The 19,015-nt window shown below is 38.1% G+C and overlaps 1 protein-coding gene and 1 long non-coding RNA gene across 10 annotated transcripts in view; one reads left to right on the top strand and one right to left on the bottom strand.

Annotated features, from left to right (window-relative positions):
* KIF13A (kinesin family member 13A) overlaps positions 1 to 2,006 on the top strand; it is a 231,933-nt gene extending 229,927 nt beyond the window's left edge. For all 9 annotated transcript variants that reach the window (XM_007487901.3, XM_056823484.1, XM_007487900.3 and 6 more), the window contains one exon: positions 1,168 to 2,006. In XM_007487901.3, coding sequence (XP_007487963.2) covers positions 1,168 to 1,451 — 284 coding nt within the window. In that variant the 3' untranslated portion in view covers positions 1,452 to 2,006. The remainder of the gene's footprint in view (positions 1 to 1,167) is intronic.
* An 866-nt stretch (positions 2,007 to 2,872) lies between these two features.
* On the bottom strand, positions 2,873 to 18,951 carry LOC107651835 (uncharacterized). The gene is made up of 4 exons (XR_008917623.1): positions 18,015 to 18,951; positions 17,048 to 17,189; positions 6,883 to 8,154; positions 2,873 to 3,751 (listed from the first exon to the last, which is right to left on the bottom strand). It is a non-coding gene; the product is annotated as an uncharacterized LOC107651835 (long non-coding RNA).
* Between the last annotated feature and the right edge of the window lie 64 nt (positions 18,952 to 19,015).

The raw sequence follows: 19,015 nt of genomic DNA, 5'->3' as shown, positions 1-19,015 counted from the left end.
CCAGAGATGGGAGGTCTTGGACACTTCGTAGCTGTGTGACCCTCAGCAATGGGGTAATCCCTATTGTCTAGACCTCACTGCTCTTCTGCTTTAGAACCAATACTGATTCTAAGGTGGAAGGTAAGGGTTAAAAAAACCACACACACGTGCATGCATATATTTATACACACACACACACACACACACACACTTCCATAATAGACCTTCAGGTCTGTGAAAATAGCTATCCTTACCCCAAGTTTTCTTCAGGCTAAATATCCCTTTTCCTATTGATCTCATATATCATGGTTTCTAATTCTTTCACTGTTTTGATACCTCTTAAGGTACAATCCAATGAATACAGATTGTAGCAGGACTATTAACTCCCTTCTGCATATTATACTTCTATCAATACAGTCTAAAATCACATTAATTCTTGTGGCTGCCATATCACACTAGGGATTTGTATTTCCTTTGCAGTCAGCTGAGCCCCTCAGATCATTTGTTTCAAAGACATCAGCCTTGCTTTGCCCTCATCTCTCATTAATCCTTTTGACATATTCAAATACTGTGCAGCCCTCCTGGCTGTCAACAGTTCTCCATGACCATCACCTTATTACCATTTTCCTTTTATTTGAGATCAAAACCTCCTTGTCCTTCACCCTAGAACAGGCTCTGAATTCTCTTGGTCTTTGTTCCATACTCATATTCCTCCAACCCCCAGTAAATATCCTAATCATGCCTTTAGTTTTAGCTATCAGCCCCTACTGGGCACCCAGTGAGAACCATGGAGAATTCAAAATTTTCAGTTACAAAATTTGAAATGATAATCTAACAATCTGTGTGTTATAGAGGATATGATAGAGAAAGACTTTTTTCCCCCCTTTTAACCCTAGTTTCCAAGATACATTTATCTCTTTTATTTAGCACATTATCACTACTTTTTCTTTAAACCTTTCATGTTACCCCTTGGCTTGCTTTTCCTCTAGTATGCTGTCCTTTCTTGGATCCATTCCTGTGATAAAACTCGAGTTTTTTTAAGCCTTTTTAGGAGGGGGAAAAACCAATAGCATCAGTACTACAACCAAATATGAATGCTGAGCTTAACATGTGACCTCCTAGAGCAAAGAGGATAGAGGAAAGAAGGAAAGAATGCAGATTAACAACATCCTTGTTTTTGCATTAAAGGGAAGCATGATGGGACGGTGAAAGGAAAAGAGTACTTCCGGTGCAAACCACAGCATGGCATCTTTGTTCGTCCTGGGCGTCTTTTGAAAGCATCCACAAAGAAATGCAGCAACACTTCTCGACCTCAGGCAGCCTCCAGTCTCGAGAAGAGGAAAAGCTCCGTGGTTCCAGTACCATCCCCATCTTTTTCCAAAGCAGGAGAAGCAGCACTTTGTCACACAGGTGACGCAGCAGCCTCTACTTTTTCCAGGAAGCAGGAGAACAGAAAGTCCTGGATTAACTAAGCGGCAGTATTTTTTGATATTTGCACTTACAACACAACCCTTCCTGATTCCCCACTGCTCTGTAGGAACCTTTATAAATTTAAAAAACTTTATTCTTGTATATTTTTAATCAGTCCTTACTGGATGTGTGTTCTTTAGAACAATGGACTTAATTCTCTAATTTTTTATAAATAATATATATTATATATATATATATGAGTATGTGTATCTATAGTTTGTCTGTCAAAAGGCAGACATGGCTGCACACTAAAATAGATAAAGGTGATTTGTAGATAACTGAAAGGTACTGGACTCTTTGTTACAAAGCAAGTTGGGAGGAAATCTTATTTTAAACAAATATTTTATTGCAGAAAAAAAGAGGATTCACATCCCTCTTCGTGGGAAAAGTTACAGTAAGCTGTTCTTTATAACCAAAGAACTTGTATTAGACATTTGCTGTTCTGTCTTATTTTTTCTGTAAATACACATTTAATTGCAAGTTTGGTGCCATGATTCTCTTGGTCACCGGGCCCCATGCTGCCTTATCTGTCCTCTGTTAAATAAGCACACTGAAAATCAGACTTTTTTTCTTTCCTTTTCTTTTTGTCTTCCAAGTGGCCTGCCACTGTGCTGACTTGCAGTTGTATTGCTTATGTTGACAGTGGCTGAGGCTGTGAGTTTTGTATTCCATAGGCATTTGTTCCAGCCTGGCAGTTTGAATACAGCAGCAGTATTTCTGTAAGGGGAAAGCAAAGACATACCACGCTGCCACACTGGTTTGGGGTCTTTTGTTTTGTTTGAGGTGGGGCTTTGTTGTTACTGTTTTATAAGTGACTCTGGGAAAAGAGGGAGAGACAGGGTTAGCACGCAGCAGAAGTCTGAGGCTGCACACATTGCACTGGGGATGGCGTGAGATATCTGCTCAGATACAGGTGATGCTGCCCTTCGTGACTGCATCTATAAATGTCTCCTATGCTGGGAAACATGGAAGGACTCTGTGGATGTTCATGTATGCGTGTGTGTGTGTGTGTGTGTGTGTGTGTGTGTGTGTGTGTGTGTGTGTGTATTTTAAAAACTACCTTGTATATCTATGCTGTAGTTATTTGTAAAAATGTTCTGGATGGACAGCTAGAAATGTCTTGTTTCTAAAGAGAGAGATATGTACAGTCTGTGGTACCTTTTTTCCCCCTTTAGTTCCTATGTAGCTTCAGTAAATGAGTGACATACTGGGACCTTACTGAAAAGCTGCTGTTCGTCAGATGATTTTGTGTATAGTAATCTGATGATAGTATTTTACTATTTGCTGTAAAGAATTGTAATTTATATTCTATTTCAGTCATACTGTATTTAATTCCTACAGATTTTTTTGTGTTTTAGAATACAGACTATAATTCAAATTTTACAAAGAAAATTGTTTGTTTTTAATAATAACACGAGAATGGTTTGAAGACAGATTGTGGTTTAATGCGTGTGTTAGGCAGGCTCCCCTGTTACATTTGCTTTTCTGCGTTATTTGTGCTACCTTTACACCGGTGCTCAAAGAATCCTTGGGTTCCTTAAGGGAGAAAGGACTTTCCCACTAAATATGTGAATGCTTCTGAAATTTGAACGGTAAGCAGCATTTTTTCTTTTCCATACATGAAACAGAATGGAGATAACCATTATTTCTACCAACATTTTCATGTGAAGAATATCTTGTCACAGAATTGCAGTTGGAAGTGTGAAAGTGTTGTTAGCAGTTCATAATAGTCCATCTTCCCAGGGTCACAAAGAATTACACTTTCATTTTCCTATTTGGAAACACCTGGCAAAGGCCTCCAGGAGTAATTATGCAGAGAAAACCCAGAGAAGCATTCACGACTGCTTTTAAATCCAGAACCATCGAGGAGTCCAGGAATCCAAAACTGCATTAACTGAAGGTGCTGCTTCAGTACAAACCGGACAGTTCATCCTTGGCCGAAATAATGCTTTGTATTTGGTTTGTTTTTGTTTTTGAACCCTCATCTTCTGTCTTAGCATCAAGCAGAAGAGCAGTAAGCGTTAGGCAGTTGGGGTTTAAGTGACTTGCCCGGGGTCACAGAGCTAGGAAGCATCTGAGATCAGATTTGAACCCAGGTTCTCACAACTCCAGGCCTGATGCTCTATCCACTGTGCTAACACGCTGCCCTTGAACTTGTTTTCAGTGACCCTGGTCCATGTACCATCATACTGATGGCAGGGGGAATACAGTGAAGTGCAAAGATTTCAAAACCTCATTCTCATCCTTCTGAACAGTGACTCTCATCATGGCACCGTAGCCTCTCCAGCCCCTCACTGGTCGTCTGCAAAGAGATGATAATAGTACATTCACTTCCTACCTCATAAAAGAGTATTCTATGAAAAGCACTTTGTAAGCCAAAAAACTCCATAGAAATGGGAGTTAGGATATAGTCTTGGATTTCTATGAATCAGTTTCCATAGGCATAGACACCCATATATGCATAGAGAATGGATTTGTGGTGGCTTTAGTAGACACAACTTCTAGATAGGGAAAGCCTCTCTCCCAAGGAATTGATTCCTTCTCTCTTAAGAGAGTTGCCTGGGGAACTGAGAAGTTAAGTAATTTGCCTAGAGCCACACAGTTTGTATGTATGTGTCTAGACAGTGGAAGTCAGCTCTATCCATAATGCCTCACTACCTTTCCATTTGCCTCATAGATAGATAGATAGATAGATAGATAGATAGATAGATAGATAGATGGATGGATGGATGACGGTCAGACGGATGGATAGACAGACACATAGATAGACAGATAGATGGACATACAGAGAGACAAATAGATAGACAAATAAAAAGAGAGGCAGACTGAGAGATGGATGGATGTTTGGAGGGAAGGAAAGCAGAGAAATAAATGATAGGTATACATATATATATGTATATATATGTATATATACATAATCCACATCAAATATGTGAGATGATGACTCTAAATTTTGTGACTATATCAATAAACATTTATGAATGGGTTGGCTGGGTGGCTCAGTAGATTAAGAGCCAGGACTGCAGGAGAGAGATCCTGAATTCAAATCTGTTCTCAGATACTTCCTAGCTATGTGACCCTGGACAGGTTACTTAACCCCCATTGCTTATCCCTTACCACTCTCCTGTGTTGGAACCAATACACAGTATTGATTCCAAAATAGAATGTTGTGGTTTTTTTTCTAATTAACACTTATTAAACTACTATGTCCCAGGTATTGTGCTAAATACTACATCCAAAAAAGCCTTCATGTTCATCTTTAAATGTTAAAAGGTTATGGTAATGCAGTGCCCTCAGACTTGTGCAGAGGAAATGTGCTTTAAGAAAACTTCTCTTCCTGTCCTGGAAGTATAGCTAAAAAGAAGAAAGCTTAGATAGCTATTAGAAGATGTGGAAAAGCTTTCTGGAATCAACTCTGGATTGCACTGCTAAAGCAACATTTATTCTAGGTATTTTTCTGGTAATTGGGGGCCTGCTCTACTCATTTATTTTTATTTTTAAGCAAATTGTAATAAACACCTGAACTAACTTTCTCTCTTGTTCTAGTACAAGAGATCTGCCATAAGACCTCAGAGATTAATCAGGAATTGCATATAGATACAATAGCCTCCTGCCAGTGGTAGATAAAGTGAAATAGACTTTGTGGAAAAGGAGAAAAGAGAAATAAGCTATTAATCAGTCAGTAAACATTTATTATGCTTATACTACATGCCAGCTACTGTGTTAAGCAATGGGGATTCCAAAAAAGACAAAAGACAGTCTGCCCTCTAGGAGCTCACAGTCTAATCAGGGAGGCTACCACCAAGAAAAAATGTATAAACAAAGCTAGAGTATATGCAGGAAGTAATTAAGATAGGAGGCACTTGAATTAAGAGGAGTTGGGAAAGGCATCCAGTAAAAGATGCGGTTTTGGTTGAGATTTAAAGGAAACCAGAGGGTAGAAATGAGGAGGAAGAGCATCACAGGCATGGGGGATAGCCAGAGAAAATGCCCTGGTCTGAGAGGTAGAGCTCCTTGTTTGTGGAACAGCAAGGAGGTCAGTGTGCCTGGGTAGAAGAGTATGAGACAGGAAACAAGGTATAAAAAAGACTAGAAAGGAAGGAGGAGACAAGGTTATGAAGGGGGTTTTTTGTTCAGATACTTCAGTTATGTCTGATGTCATGACACCATTTGGGGTTTTCTTGACAAAGATATTGTAGTTGTTGGCTGTCTCCTTTTCTAGTTCATTTTATACATGAGGAAACTGAGGCAAACAGATTAAGTGACTTGGCCAGGGTCATAGAGCTATTAAGTATCTGAGGTCAGCTTGAACTCAGGATGATGAATTCTTGACTCCAGGCTGGCACTGTTTCCATTTTGCCACCCACCTGTCCATGAAGAGCTCTGAACATCTCTTAAGTACTTACTATTTGCCAGGCACTATGCTAAGCTCTTTTAAAACATTTGATCCTCACAACTACCCTGTAAAGTGTTGTTATTATCCCCATTTTACACTTGAGGAAACTGAAGCAAATAGAGGCTCAGAGGCTCAGTCACCCCAGGTAACTCAGCAAGTATCTATACTAGTACATATGGGCAAGTTTTTAACTCAGATCTTCCTGACTACAGACCCAGCATTCTATCTTTTGTACCACTCGGACTCCTGTCCCAGCATTTACAGGCATGAGAAAAAATTCCTAAAGTCTATACTTGGATTGTTCCTTGGCTATTTCAAATGCTCAGAAAAGGAGGAGGAAAGATTGTTGACCTTCACTTGGTAGTGATTGTTCCCTATTAGGGTTTGTTAGTTCAAATGAAGATAAAAATTCTTGACTTCTTTTAGACCGATTAGGAAACTATATTGACTTGTATTCCTGGTTGATTAATTGTTGTGTTTGAAGTTATTTTTTTTCCTTTGGAGAATAACTTTATTCCTATACACCCTACAAATAGACTTGATACTTAAAACAAATAAACACTTAAAACCCAAGAAGACATTTGGATGCTCACCCTCTGTCACCCAAAATGGTTTGGCAGCCACTGCCATCTTAAAATTTATGTGGCCTTTTTCAATGCCAAAATGTGTCAAAGTCCTTTAGGAGCCCCATTTATGAAAATATGGACAAACTGTTTAGCAGATGTTAAATTTTTTATGGTTGGTTGGACTTGAATATATTATTGGTGGTTGCCAGGGATTTAATTTCTAAATCCCAAAATGAATTACTAAAATAAAAATCAATTTATGATAATTTATTTTTACAATAGAGGGAAGATGTTAAGGAAGAGAGAAAAGGGGAGAGAGAGAGAGAGAAAGGGAGAGAAAGCCCTGGCTTCCTCTAATCCAGGTAGAAATTCTAAGCCCCAGCCAGGGGAAAGGAGTCTCAAGATGATGGGCCTTTCTTGGAGGTTCACACCTCCAGAAAGGCAAGGAAACTAAGTCAGCCTTTCACTCACCACAGTGATGGTCTAACAGGAAAGCAGTCTGTGGTCTCCTGCACAAGTTCCTCCAGGGGTCCAGTTCCATAGCCAGGTGTCTTCACTCCAAGTCTGAGTATCTGCCTTTCTGTCTCTCTTCACTTCAATTCCAAGTGACTCTTCACTCCAACTCTAAGTGCCTGATCTATATTGATTCTATCTATTTAAAGACCTTTTAATCTTGTGTCAACTCCCCTAAATTTTACATGTACCCATCACAGCCAACGCTCCTCTCCAGGACTGCCCACTCTTTCACATGTGGGTCACAGACCTCCCACTCAGTGTATGAAATGGGTGTTTATACCTTTTGTGGTTCGTTCACACCTTTTTGTAGTTAGTTCACATCTTTTGTGGTTAAAATGGGTAGACCTACTTTAAATACTGGGTTTATACTTTGGGGATTAAAATCTAAAAATAGGGGATTACAATATAATTTTTATAATAAAGGAAGAGCTAAGTACTTTCATTGTTATAATCAGAGGAGAGCCAAATCCAATCTTCACAGAGAACGACTGCCCATGAGAACAATCCATAAAGTTAGAAACCAAAGATTTTGGAGGCACAGAAGATGAACTTGGAAGAAAAATAAAAGGAACCAACTGGTAGCCCCAAACCACTTGGCCATTTTCTCTAATCCTAAGTTTTTTAACCTAAACTGCTTAGTGTTCATATTTTTATTATTTTATATAACTTATATACATATTACATATATAATTTTATATCATATGTACATCTGACTTCATTATTGCTTAAAGTTATTTTTAACTTGAGTTTTCAAAATCCTTACTAGTTACTCAAAATCCTTAACCAAGTTAATGTCTAGTATACCTAGAAGACCAGAGAATGGCTTAGTCAAATAGTGTTGCTTTCTCTGTATCTTTTTTGAAATTTATTTCTTTAATTGATTAATTTAGAATATTTTCCCATGGTTACATGATTCATGTTCTTTCTCTCCCCTCCACCCAATCCCTTCCCGTAGCTAAGGAGCAATTTCACTGGGTTTTACATGTGTCATTGATCAAGAACTATTTCCATATTACTGATATTTGCAATAGAGTGATCAATTAAATTAAGGTCATCATGCCCAATCATATCCCCATCTAACTATTTTATCAATCATATGTTTTTCTTCTGTGTTTCTGCTCCCACAGTTCTTCCTCTGAATGTGGATAACGTTTTTTCTCATAAGTCCCACAGAAATATCCAGGATCATCGCATTGCTGCTTCTGTTTATATCTTTTGATAAGCATTCTGTCACAGAAAAACAAAACAGCCTCATTTTTAAAATCAAAGCTAAAATTCAAACTTAAGCAGACAAGGCATTTCCTGAGAACAGTGTTTTATTTCAAATGGAGAGAGAGCATCCTTTGTATCTGAAGACCCACCAATGAACTTGAATTTTCGGTTATTTTTTTCAAGCCTAGTAATAACTTGCATTTGGGGGCAGCTGGTTGGCTCAGTGGTTTGAGAGCCAGGCCTAGAGACAGGAGGTCCTGGATTCAAATTTGGCCTCAGACACTTCCTTGCTGTGTCACTCTGGGCAAGTCACTTGACCCCCATTGCCTAGCCTTTACCACTCTTCTGCCTTAGAACCAATACTTAGTATTGATTCTAAGAAAGAAGGTAAAGTTTTGTTTTGTTTTTTCAAAAATGCATTATCACTTGTTGCAAGGGGATAAAAGAATATGACTAAATAAATACAAGTTGTGGTACGGGCTAGACAATGAAAGTTAAGTGACTTGCCCAGGATCATAATCTGAACTGAATCAAACCCATGATTCTCTTCTTATTAGTAACTCCATTTATCTGTGTAGGTTTAAAAGAAAGCGCACCTTCCAAAGAAAAATTGGCAAGTTGTAATTTGTAAAAACTCAAGAATAACAATTATTCCTGTAATTCCAGTATTCTGGTATTACCTGTTTTCCAGTAAAAATTAAATTGTACTAGTATGCACAGCAGAGAAAAATTCTTTTTAAAAAAATGATTGTGCTTCCATGTATACCTCTATTCTTAAACTTTTTTGGTGGGGTGCAAACTACATGTGCATTGGATCACATGCAAACATTTAAATGATACCACCTTCTTGGTGTGACAGGCAGCTAGCTAGGGGACACAATGGTTAGAGTGCCTGGCCTGGAAATAGGAAGACCCTAGTTTAAGTCTGGCCTCGGGCACTGATGAGCTGGACCTAGACAAGTCACTTAACCTTTCTCTGACTCATTACCTCCACTGTAAGATGGAGATAACTGTACCTGCCTCCCAGGGTTGTTGTGAGGACCAAATGAGTTAATATTTGCAAAGTGCTTAGCACAAATGCCAGGCACATTTTTTGATGTTGTTCATTAATGTCTGACTTTCATTTGGGGTTTTCTTGGCAGAGATACTGGATCCAAAGATAAGGTAAAAGGAACCTTATACTAACTAGGCAGGGTAAAAATTAGTTATTAAGTGCCTACTATGTGCCAGTGGTGAAGGAAATGGCAAACCACTCCAATCAATATCTTTGCCAAGAAAAGCTCAAATAGGATCGTGAAGAGTTAGACACAACTGAATGACAACAAAAGCACATGTTAATTTTCTATGGACAGAAATTCCTACTTAAAATATTAGCCTTGGGAATAAAAATATAATCAAAACAATAATTCTGTCTATTATTGTTTCTTGTTGTGAACTATTCACAAGCACTAGCCCTCCAGCTATGATACAGGCATATATAATATGTTAGGAAATAAGAAGGGAAAAGTATAGTTTCTTGATGTCTTAAAAATAAAATTCTTTTAAGTATAATTTTTTTTTAAAAATAGGCTAGGTAGATAGGTGGCCCAATGGATAGAGAGTCAGACCGCCAGTTGGGAGGAGGTGGGTTCGAGTTAGGCTATAGACACTTCCTAGCTGGGGGACCCTGGAAAAGTCACTTAACTCCATTTGCCTAGCCCTTGCCCTTCTGTTTTCAGACTTGTTACTAAGACAGAAAGTAAAAAATTGTTTTAAAGAATAGGAAAATTAAAGGATTAAAAAGTAGGAGAGGCAAAAACAGAGAAAACAGCTAAAATGGTATCAATACATTAACAATAACCAAAAAAAAGTATTCTAGAATAATATCAATTACTATGCCAGCAGAATAACAATTAAAAGGTTACAATCAGCCTCCTATAGGTGCAGAAAGATAAGAGTGCAATAATAGTCTCTTTCCTTACTAGGAGCTTTCAGGGAATTCACAGACAGTACCACCTGGGAGGATGAAAAATAGCTCCTCACTAAAATGATTGACAACCCTTAATGTAGAAGGTAAGTAAATGTGTGGATGCAGTGGCTGTTTTTTGCCCCCAAATCACAGACTAGGCCTGAGATGTATACCAGAGGGGTAGAGATTGAGAGAAATGGAAGAAGAACCTAACTTTTATTACACCTCAAGGACAATGTTTTAAGAACTTATTTTACTTATTGTATTATAAGTCCTGGCTGACATTTAAATGGATTTGGATATTTTTTCCACTCTTCAGTCCCTGTGGATGTGCCTTCATGGTTCTTAAATGATCCTGGTCCAAAATGATACCTAAAGGCCACACAAATATTGGCATCTTGATATGATATTGCCCATATACTTTATGACGCAGTCTTAAAATCATATAACATTGCATCACATTCTATCCTCACTAAAATAAGGAAGTATGGAGTTCTAGTTTTGTGAAGAGACTCTTGAGAGTTTCCCATATGGGAAAGAAAATACCCAACAGAGGAACAAAGGGTAGAATGAGTGAGAAGGGAATATCCTGACTCCATGTATTTATGCAAAGGGAAATAATAAGTTTATGGAAACCATAGGCTCTCACTTCCCCTGGAAGGCAAAACTCAGGAATGTTTAAGTAGCCACAAACCTTATTCCAACCAAAACATGTTTTCCTTTGACTCTAAAATCAAGCAGTTGGTAATTTCAAACTAGTGGGAAATGTCAGTAGTGATTTTTTGTAATTTGGTCAGATAAAGTTAACATTAAAAAATGTCATCCTGCTACCTAGCAGTGTAATGTGCCCCTTTTTCTGTTGTGCAAAATTGTTGTACCCTTACCTATATATGGTAGCAAAAGAAAAAACAAAAACTTAAAAGGTAAGAGGACCACTGAAGGAAGAGAACAGAAAGAAGGCCAGAAAGAATCACAAACTAGCAGGACAGCTTTGGAAGCAACTAGTTAAGTTGTGTACATATTTATTAAGCACCTACCTTGGATCAGACACATTGCTAAGAGCTAGGATTATAAAAAGAGCCAAAAGACAGTTCATGCCTTCAAGGAGTTCACAAGCTAATGGGATAGACCCTGCCTAAACAAATGAATACAAAACTAGGTATAAACAGAATAAATGCAAAATAGTCAAGGAAGGAAGGCACCAGGATTTAGAGGGATTGGAAAAAGTTCCTCATAGAAATAGAAATTTTATGTGGGATTTAAGGAAGTCAGGCAGGTCAGTGGTCAAAGCAGAGGAGGGAGGGTTCCAAGTGTGTGGAGGCCAGAAAAAAAGCCCAAAAAGTGTTCTCTTGGTGGAACAACTAGAAAGTAAGTGTTTCTGAATTAAATAATATAAATTGGGAATAAGATTTATGAAGATTTGAACAGTAGGAGGGAATTAATTTATGAGGGATTTTGAAGCAAACGGATCATTTTCTATTTACTTCTGGAGGCAATAGGGAGCCATTGGATTCTATTAAGTAGGGGAGATGGCATGGGCTGTACTTTAGGGGCCGAATGAAGTGAGGAGAAACTTGAGGCAGGCCGACCCACTAGCACACTATTGCAATAATCAAGGGGCAAGGCGATGAGAGCCTATACTAGAGTATAGTATAGTATAGCCTGTCTGAGGAGAGAAGAGGACATGTTCAGGATTTTTTTCAAATGTTTCAAAGATGAAATCGGCAGGCCTTGGCAACAGCTTAGATATGGGGAATGAGAGATAGTTAAGAATCCAGGATGACTCCTGGGTTATAAGCCTTTGGGACTGGGAGGCTGATACTATCTTCTAAGGAAATAGGGAAAATAGGAGAGGTGATAAGGGTTTAGGGGGGAAGATAATGAATTGTTTGGGACATATTGAGTTTAAGATGTCTACTAGACATCCAGTTTGAGGTATCTGAAAGGTAATTGGAGATTTGAGATTGGCAGTCAACAGAGAGATGTTGGGCAGTATCATTAACAGAGATGGTAATTAAGTCCATGGGAATTGATGAAATCACCAAGTGAAGTAGTATAGATGGAGAAGAGAAGAAGGCCCAAGAAAGAACCCTACAGTTAAAGGATCTGATCTCTTGAAGGGTACAGCAAAGGAGATAGAGGAGTGGCCAGATAGGAGAACCAAGAAAGAATGTTTCAAAAACCTATAGAGAAGAGAGTATCAAGGAGAAGGGAGTAATCAATAGTGTCAAAGGCTATTGAATAGTTAAGAAGAAAGAGGATTAAGAAAAAGCCTTTGGATTTGGCCATTAAGAGACCTCTTGGCAACTTTGGAGAGAGTTTTTAGTGGAATGATGAAGTCAGAAGAGAGATTGTAAGGAGTTAAGAAGTGAGTGAGAGTAGAGGAAGTAGAATAATCTAATATAGATGGCCTTTTCAAGAAATTTGGCCCAGGAGAGTTCCAGTTCTGGAGCCAAGATGGCAGAGTAGAAGCAGGGAAACTTGAAACCACCATGAGAATCCTTTCCAACCAATTTTAAAATAGCATCACAAAATGAAGACAGGAATGAAAGAACCAACAAGGAGGCAGAGTGAAACAACTTTCAAGAGAAAAAAACTAAAAGGTAGGCAGAGAACATCTGGGGCATTTGGGTGAGAGGGGAGCACAGCCAGCAGTAGTAGGCTACAGCAAGGAGTGAGGAGCAAGCCACACACCTCCACGCCACATCTTCTATGCCACACCTCCCACCCCATGTCTGCTGTGCCAGGTTCTGAACTTGAGCCCAAGCCAACATCCAGACCCTGGGACCTTGTCTGGGCAAATAGAGGTCCAAGCCAACAAACACCCCTCAAAATTCCAAACAAAACTGCAGTGAAGTCCGGAATTCCAGCCTAGGGCAGTCTGTACTGAAGCAGCCTGATCTGTGTGGGTCCAGAATGAAGCCAGGAGTCCTAGTCTGGACTTGTGGCAAGGACATAGATCCCAGTTTGGGATAGTTGGTAGGCCAAAGCTGAGGGGTGAGGGGGGTGTGGGGAGGTACCTCTGATCCTTTTGCCAAGAACTTCACCCAAGCCTGAGATGAAAATTTCAGCTATCAGCAGTCTTTAGGGTTAATTGGATCCATCATACCATCTTGGAAGAACTAAAACCAGCAGAAACCCAGAAATAAAGCTGAGTAGCATCAAGGAAGGACTGAAGTTTAAGAGGGTACTCTAATTTCCCAGAGAACAGAACCCACCTATTAAAAGATTGGAAAAATGAGCAGACAACAAAAAAAAAGCACCTAACTATAGAGAATTTTTATGGAGACAGAGCAAGGTACAGACACTGAAGAGGGAGTCATGAGAGAATTGGAATTATGCCTAAAGGTTTATAAAAGAATGCATACCCTATATTCAGTAATACCACTACTAGGTCTGTATACCAAAGAGATTTTATAAAATGGGAAAGGACTTGTTTGTACAAAAATATATAATTGCTTTTTTTGTGGTGGCAAAGGATTGGAAACTAAAGGGATGTCCCTCAATTGGAGAATGGTTCACAAATCATGGTATATGATGGTGGTGTAATACTACTGTGCTATGAGGAATGATGAACAGAATGATTTCAGAAAGAGCTGGAGAGACCTTTATGAATTGGTGCAGAGTGAGATAAGCAGAACCTGGAGAATATTGTACCCAGTGACAGTAATGTTGTGGAATGATCAAATGACTAACAGCCAGGACAATTCTGAGGGGTTTATGAAAAAGGATCTATCCACCTCCAGAGAAAGAACTGTTGGAGTAAGAATATAGGTGAAAGCATATGATTTTTCACTTGTTTATTTGGGCATATGTTTGGGGGGTTTGGTTTTATAAGATTATTCATAATGTGGAAGTATGTTTTGTGTGATAATACATATATAACCCAGAACAAATTGCTTTCCAGCTCTGGGAGTAGGAAGGGAAGGAGGGAAAGAAACAATTTGGATCATATAACTTTGGGAAACTTATGTGGAAATTTATTACAATTTTTTAATTAAAAAAGATAGGCATCTCCCATTTGCTCTTGTCCTTCTGATTATTTAGCACCAATTAAGACTTCTTGTTTGGCCATCAGAAGGATTTACATAGATCAGAGCTTCTGTTACATGTTTCAATCTCTAGAATGTATGGCTTTTGGCATGTCATAAGTACGATTCATCATTGCAGTTTGAAAGTAACAATAACAGAAAATATGGGAATGAATCTGATCGGGATACAATTTTTAGTCATCTCTAATTGATACTACAAATAATAGACTGACATAATCAGACTTATTTTATTGATTCTGGAGTAAACTTAAAGATAAACTGAAGATACCTCTCTGGGCCATAAACTCCGAGGAACCTATAGTGAATATAAATCTTTCACAAAAGATCTTTCACCTGCTTGTACAAAAATACCATCTTGTCCTTCTAATACATTCCTAATTTCTACTACTGACTCAGTGATTGTTTCTGTTATCTTTATCAGGAATCTGGATTCAGTCAATCTGTGAACTTAATATTCCAAAGTTGATAACATAGACTCTTAATTTAATTGGTAGTTATAATATTCTAATACTCTGCACTGTCTATCTTTTCTACTACTATAGTTAATATTTTATTATTGTACACAGTTAGTTTACTAACTGAATCTCTTTATAAAATCATAGTTACAGTTATTACCCAAGGGATTATATGTGATTCCTTATTTTATGTCACTGATATAAAAGTAGAAAAGGCCATTTCTTTTTCAAATTCAAGGTGAGACTGAGCCATAGGATTACATAAGGAGGGGAGGGACGGAGGGAGAGAGAGAGAGCGAGAGCGAGAGAGAGAGAGAGAGAGAGAGAGAGAAAGGGAGAGAGGGAGAGAGAGAGAGAGAGGGAGAGAGAGAGAGGAGAAAAGCTAATAGATTATGGACAATAAGGGATTGAGAAGAACAGAGGTCCAATTTCATAAATAATTCTTTTCTACTGTAAGTGTGGTAATGCCCTTTGTGTGTGTGTGTGTGTGTTTAGCTCCAAAAAAAAATTATATCAATTTAACTTACTACTCCACAACATCTTCAAGGCACAGTTATTAAAAGATCCTGAATATGTCCACAGTTTAATGGATGGCCACAGTGTAATCACTAATCTCTAGCAGTGAATTGGAAAGCGTCTCTTTAAATGGCCACTCTTTCCAGAAGCAGTACCAGAATCATGGAGGTCACTCAAGGCTTACCTTTTTTTGCATTTAACAAATATATAGAGTTTATTTTATTTTGTTTGTTTTTATATAGTTTATTTTAGATGAAAAGTTTTGAGGCCAGTCACAATCACTTGTACCCCTCAGATAGGAAAAATGCTTAACAGCTACAATCTTTACTTTAATTGGTTTCTTTCTAGTTGCAAAACAATTTATTTTACTGGAAACACTGGATTACAAATGCCTGTGAACAAAAAGTCATCAGAAAGTTAAATTGGGGAAGAACTTGACCTTTTCTTGAAACTTCCATCAGCTTAGATCCTCCTCTTCACAATGCCCAGAAAGCCAAAGACTATCTCTATCTTTTGAGATAGCTTAGCCCTCCCTTTCCTCCATGCTTGTTCTAGTTTGTCTAATGTTAACTCCTAGTTTCTTTTCTTCCCCAATCCTGAGATATTTTCTCCCTTTTATACAACGTGCTTAAGGTATGTCCCAGTTTCTTAAACAAAGACTCTGAAGAGGTCCTGTTCACATTCAGTTTTTAAAAAATTATTTGCACTTAGTCTAAGCATGACAACAAAAAGGGAGTAGTTTAACATGGAAAAACTTCATTAGAATCCAATGCTCCAGGAATCAGTGCTTGGCCCTGTGCTGTTTAACATTTTATCCATGACTTAGAGAAAGGCATAGATATCTCATTTATCAGATTTGCAGAAGATGTGAATATGGGAGAGACAGCTAGCATAATAATGGATAGCAGAATCAGGATCTAAAGAAATGGCATTCCTGAATATTGAATTGAATTAAATAAGGGGAATTTTAGTGGCAATAAATCTCACACTTGGGTTCAAAAAAAGTCATCTTCACAAGCATAAAATAGGGAATACCCTGAAAAAGATCTAGGAATATTATTCTAAGCAAGTCCCTTGACCTCTCAGTAGTCTCCCAGCAACTCTCTAAGATTTTATATATATATGGGGATTTTTCTTAATAAGAACCTCTTGCACCAATGAAACTTCAAGTCCAATAAAGATCTAGGGAATCTAGTGATTCAGGAGTTCAAAAGGAATCAAAAGTACAATAGGTCAGCTATAATTTGCCTAAAAATCCCTTCCCTTCAGCCTATCTTCAGAAGGGAATGGAGTGTCTTTTTGTCTGGCAAGCATTTCATCCTTACCTTTCATATACACATACGCTTCATATTTTATAACGCTCTTTTAAAAAGATTTCTTCAGATTCTTGTAACCAAAGAATAATGTTCTAAATTGACTAAATAAATAACTTACAATGAAAAAAAACAACAGAATAATCCTAAATTCTAATCACACTTCTGATGATTTTATATGACCATAAGCACATCATTGAACTCTGACCCTGAGGTTCTTCCTCTGTAAAATTCAGATGATAAATAGCTCAATAATGTTGTAATGATTAAGTGAAGTAATATATAAAAAAGTATTTTGTAAATCATATTAGTGTGATATAATTGTAAGCTATCACTATATTAAAATAATTTATATAAAAATATTTCCTCATTTAATTTTATTATTTTATTTAAATTAAATGTATTTATTTTTAAGTTTTAAATTATTTAAATTTCACCCATAAAAAAATATGTGGGATAGAGAAATAGGACACATTATGTGTTCCCTAGACTTTATAAACTTTTTCTTTTTTTTTTTAATACCCTTACCTCCCATCTTACAATAATACTGTATATTAGTTCTAAGGCAGAAGAGTGGTAAGGGCTAGGCAATGGGAGTTAAGTTACTTGCCCAGGGTCACATACCTTGGAAGTGTCTGAAGCCAGATTTGCAATCAGGAACTCCTGTCTCTGGGCCACTTAGCTGCCCCCTACACCTTTCTATTGATGAATTTGTGCAATATCATCAGGAATACGACAACTCAGCTTCTCATCATTGGTTAGACCACTATGGACACAAACAGAAAAGTCTAAAAAGTACTTACTTCCAGGAAAAAACCATCCAGTACAATACAAGTGGTTATGGGATGTTTGTAACACAGGAGTTCACAAATCAAGAAGTACCTGGACTTCCTAGATACCAAGACCCCACTCCCAAGAAAAGTGTAGTTCATTGTGGGAACAACATAAGAAGATCAGGGGCTTCCATGCCCAATGCACCCCAGAATGTAAAACTTTTGGGTAATTAGGAAGTCAGGGGCTTTCCATTCAGCAAGGCTATGGAAATATGCCCAGTGTACCCCATAATGCAAGGCCTCGGGGTAACCATTAACTTAGAAGCAGTAAGCTTTTTTCCCTCAGCATGAATCCAATCCATTTTTCTCCCCAAGATACCAGATGTCCTTTCAGGAAACTACTGGTGCAAGAATTCCATGAGAAACCCAGCTAGGGAGTTACCCACTGACATATTGATCTATTACCTATAGAAAACTCTTGAGAATCACTGAAGGAATTTATCCATTATCCTTATCTTGTAAATCATTACTTATCATTGTCTCTGCATGAAACTTACCTAATCCTTCTACCTACCTCTAAATATCCCCTGTCCACTTTGGAAAAAGAAAAAATTAAAGCCACTCCAAAGGTAATTAAATTAACTTGCGTTTCATGCAACGTAATGGTGTCTAGTTCTGAAAGCAAAGATTCCATTCCAAACGCAGTGCTATTACTTAGGTGTTGAGTATGTCTCTTAGAAAAAGAATAGGCCAGAATATTTATCTCGAAGTAGAGTATGAACTTAGGACTGTAAACTTAAAAATTAATATACACTAACCTCAAGTATTATATTTAATAAGACAGTAAAAACTAGAACAAAGAGAGTTAACAGCCGCTATCGCGAGAAGAGAGCAAGGTCGGGAAAAACATCCAACTATATATAAAACGTAACCACGCAAGTGGTGGAGAAAGAGGAATTCTGGGAAATACTAAAGGAATTCTGGGGAACGTAGTTCAAAGGTACAAAATTTCCACTTTTACCGGATGGTGTGTTGAATACAAATTTGCTCTCCTTTAATAAAAAAGAACGTGCGGAACCTGCTTAGGATTTGTCCCCATTACAAAAGAATGAAGTGTGTGTTTTCATCCACACAGGGAACTCCAGGATGAGGAAACTCTCTCTACAGATGCTGGTCAACACCTCTGCAACGTAGGATCTCATGGAGCTTGCCTAGAGCATTGAAAGGCTAAGTGGCCGGCCCCGCTGGGGGACCCACACCAGAATGACTTTTAGGTGGGGCTCAGACTACGGGTTTCCCGGCTCGAGGTTGGCTCTCTGCGGGCTGCACTTATGTCTCTTCTCTCTTCTCTTTCCTCTTCTTTGTATTACCCGAAGCGTGAGCTATTCTAGTGATTCCCCGGTTGTATCTGACACCCTGTTGAATTATATGTTCAAGATGAGCAGGACTTTTATAAAACTCGCTAATCCCTTCAGTTGGCAGCTCCTTTCATTAAGCCTTGGCAAATGAAGTTATGTCAGTGTGTGTCTCTTACAAATCCCAGCTGCTTCTTTCAGAGCTATGAGTCAGCTCAGTATTCTTTGCCTCTTTACCTTTGAAAGCATGTAGATTCATGAATTTGCCATAATCAGAAAAACTTGCACAACTCTCACCTAGCAGAAGTTAATATTACAAAGCTGAATTATTCTGCGCTTAGATTGAGGGAGAAATTTAATGGTTAACACATACACATACATATTTTAAACCATTATCTTCTGTTTTATAATTGATACTAAGTATTAGTTCCAAGGCAAAAAAGCAGTAAGGGCTAGGCAATGGG

Source organism: Monodelphis domestica, chromosome 3 (genome assembly GCF_027887165.1).
Source record: "Monodelphis domestica isolate mMonDom1 chromosome 3, mMonDom1.pri, whole genome shotgun sequence".
NCBI classification, from domain to species: Eukaryota; Metazoa; Chordata; class Mammalia; order Didelphimorphia; family Didelphidae; genus Monodelphis; species Monodelphis domestica.
This window is presented reverse-complemented; position numbering and strand designations above follow the sequence as displayed.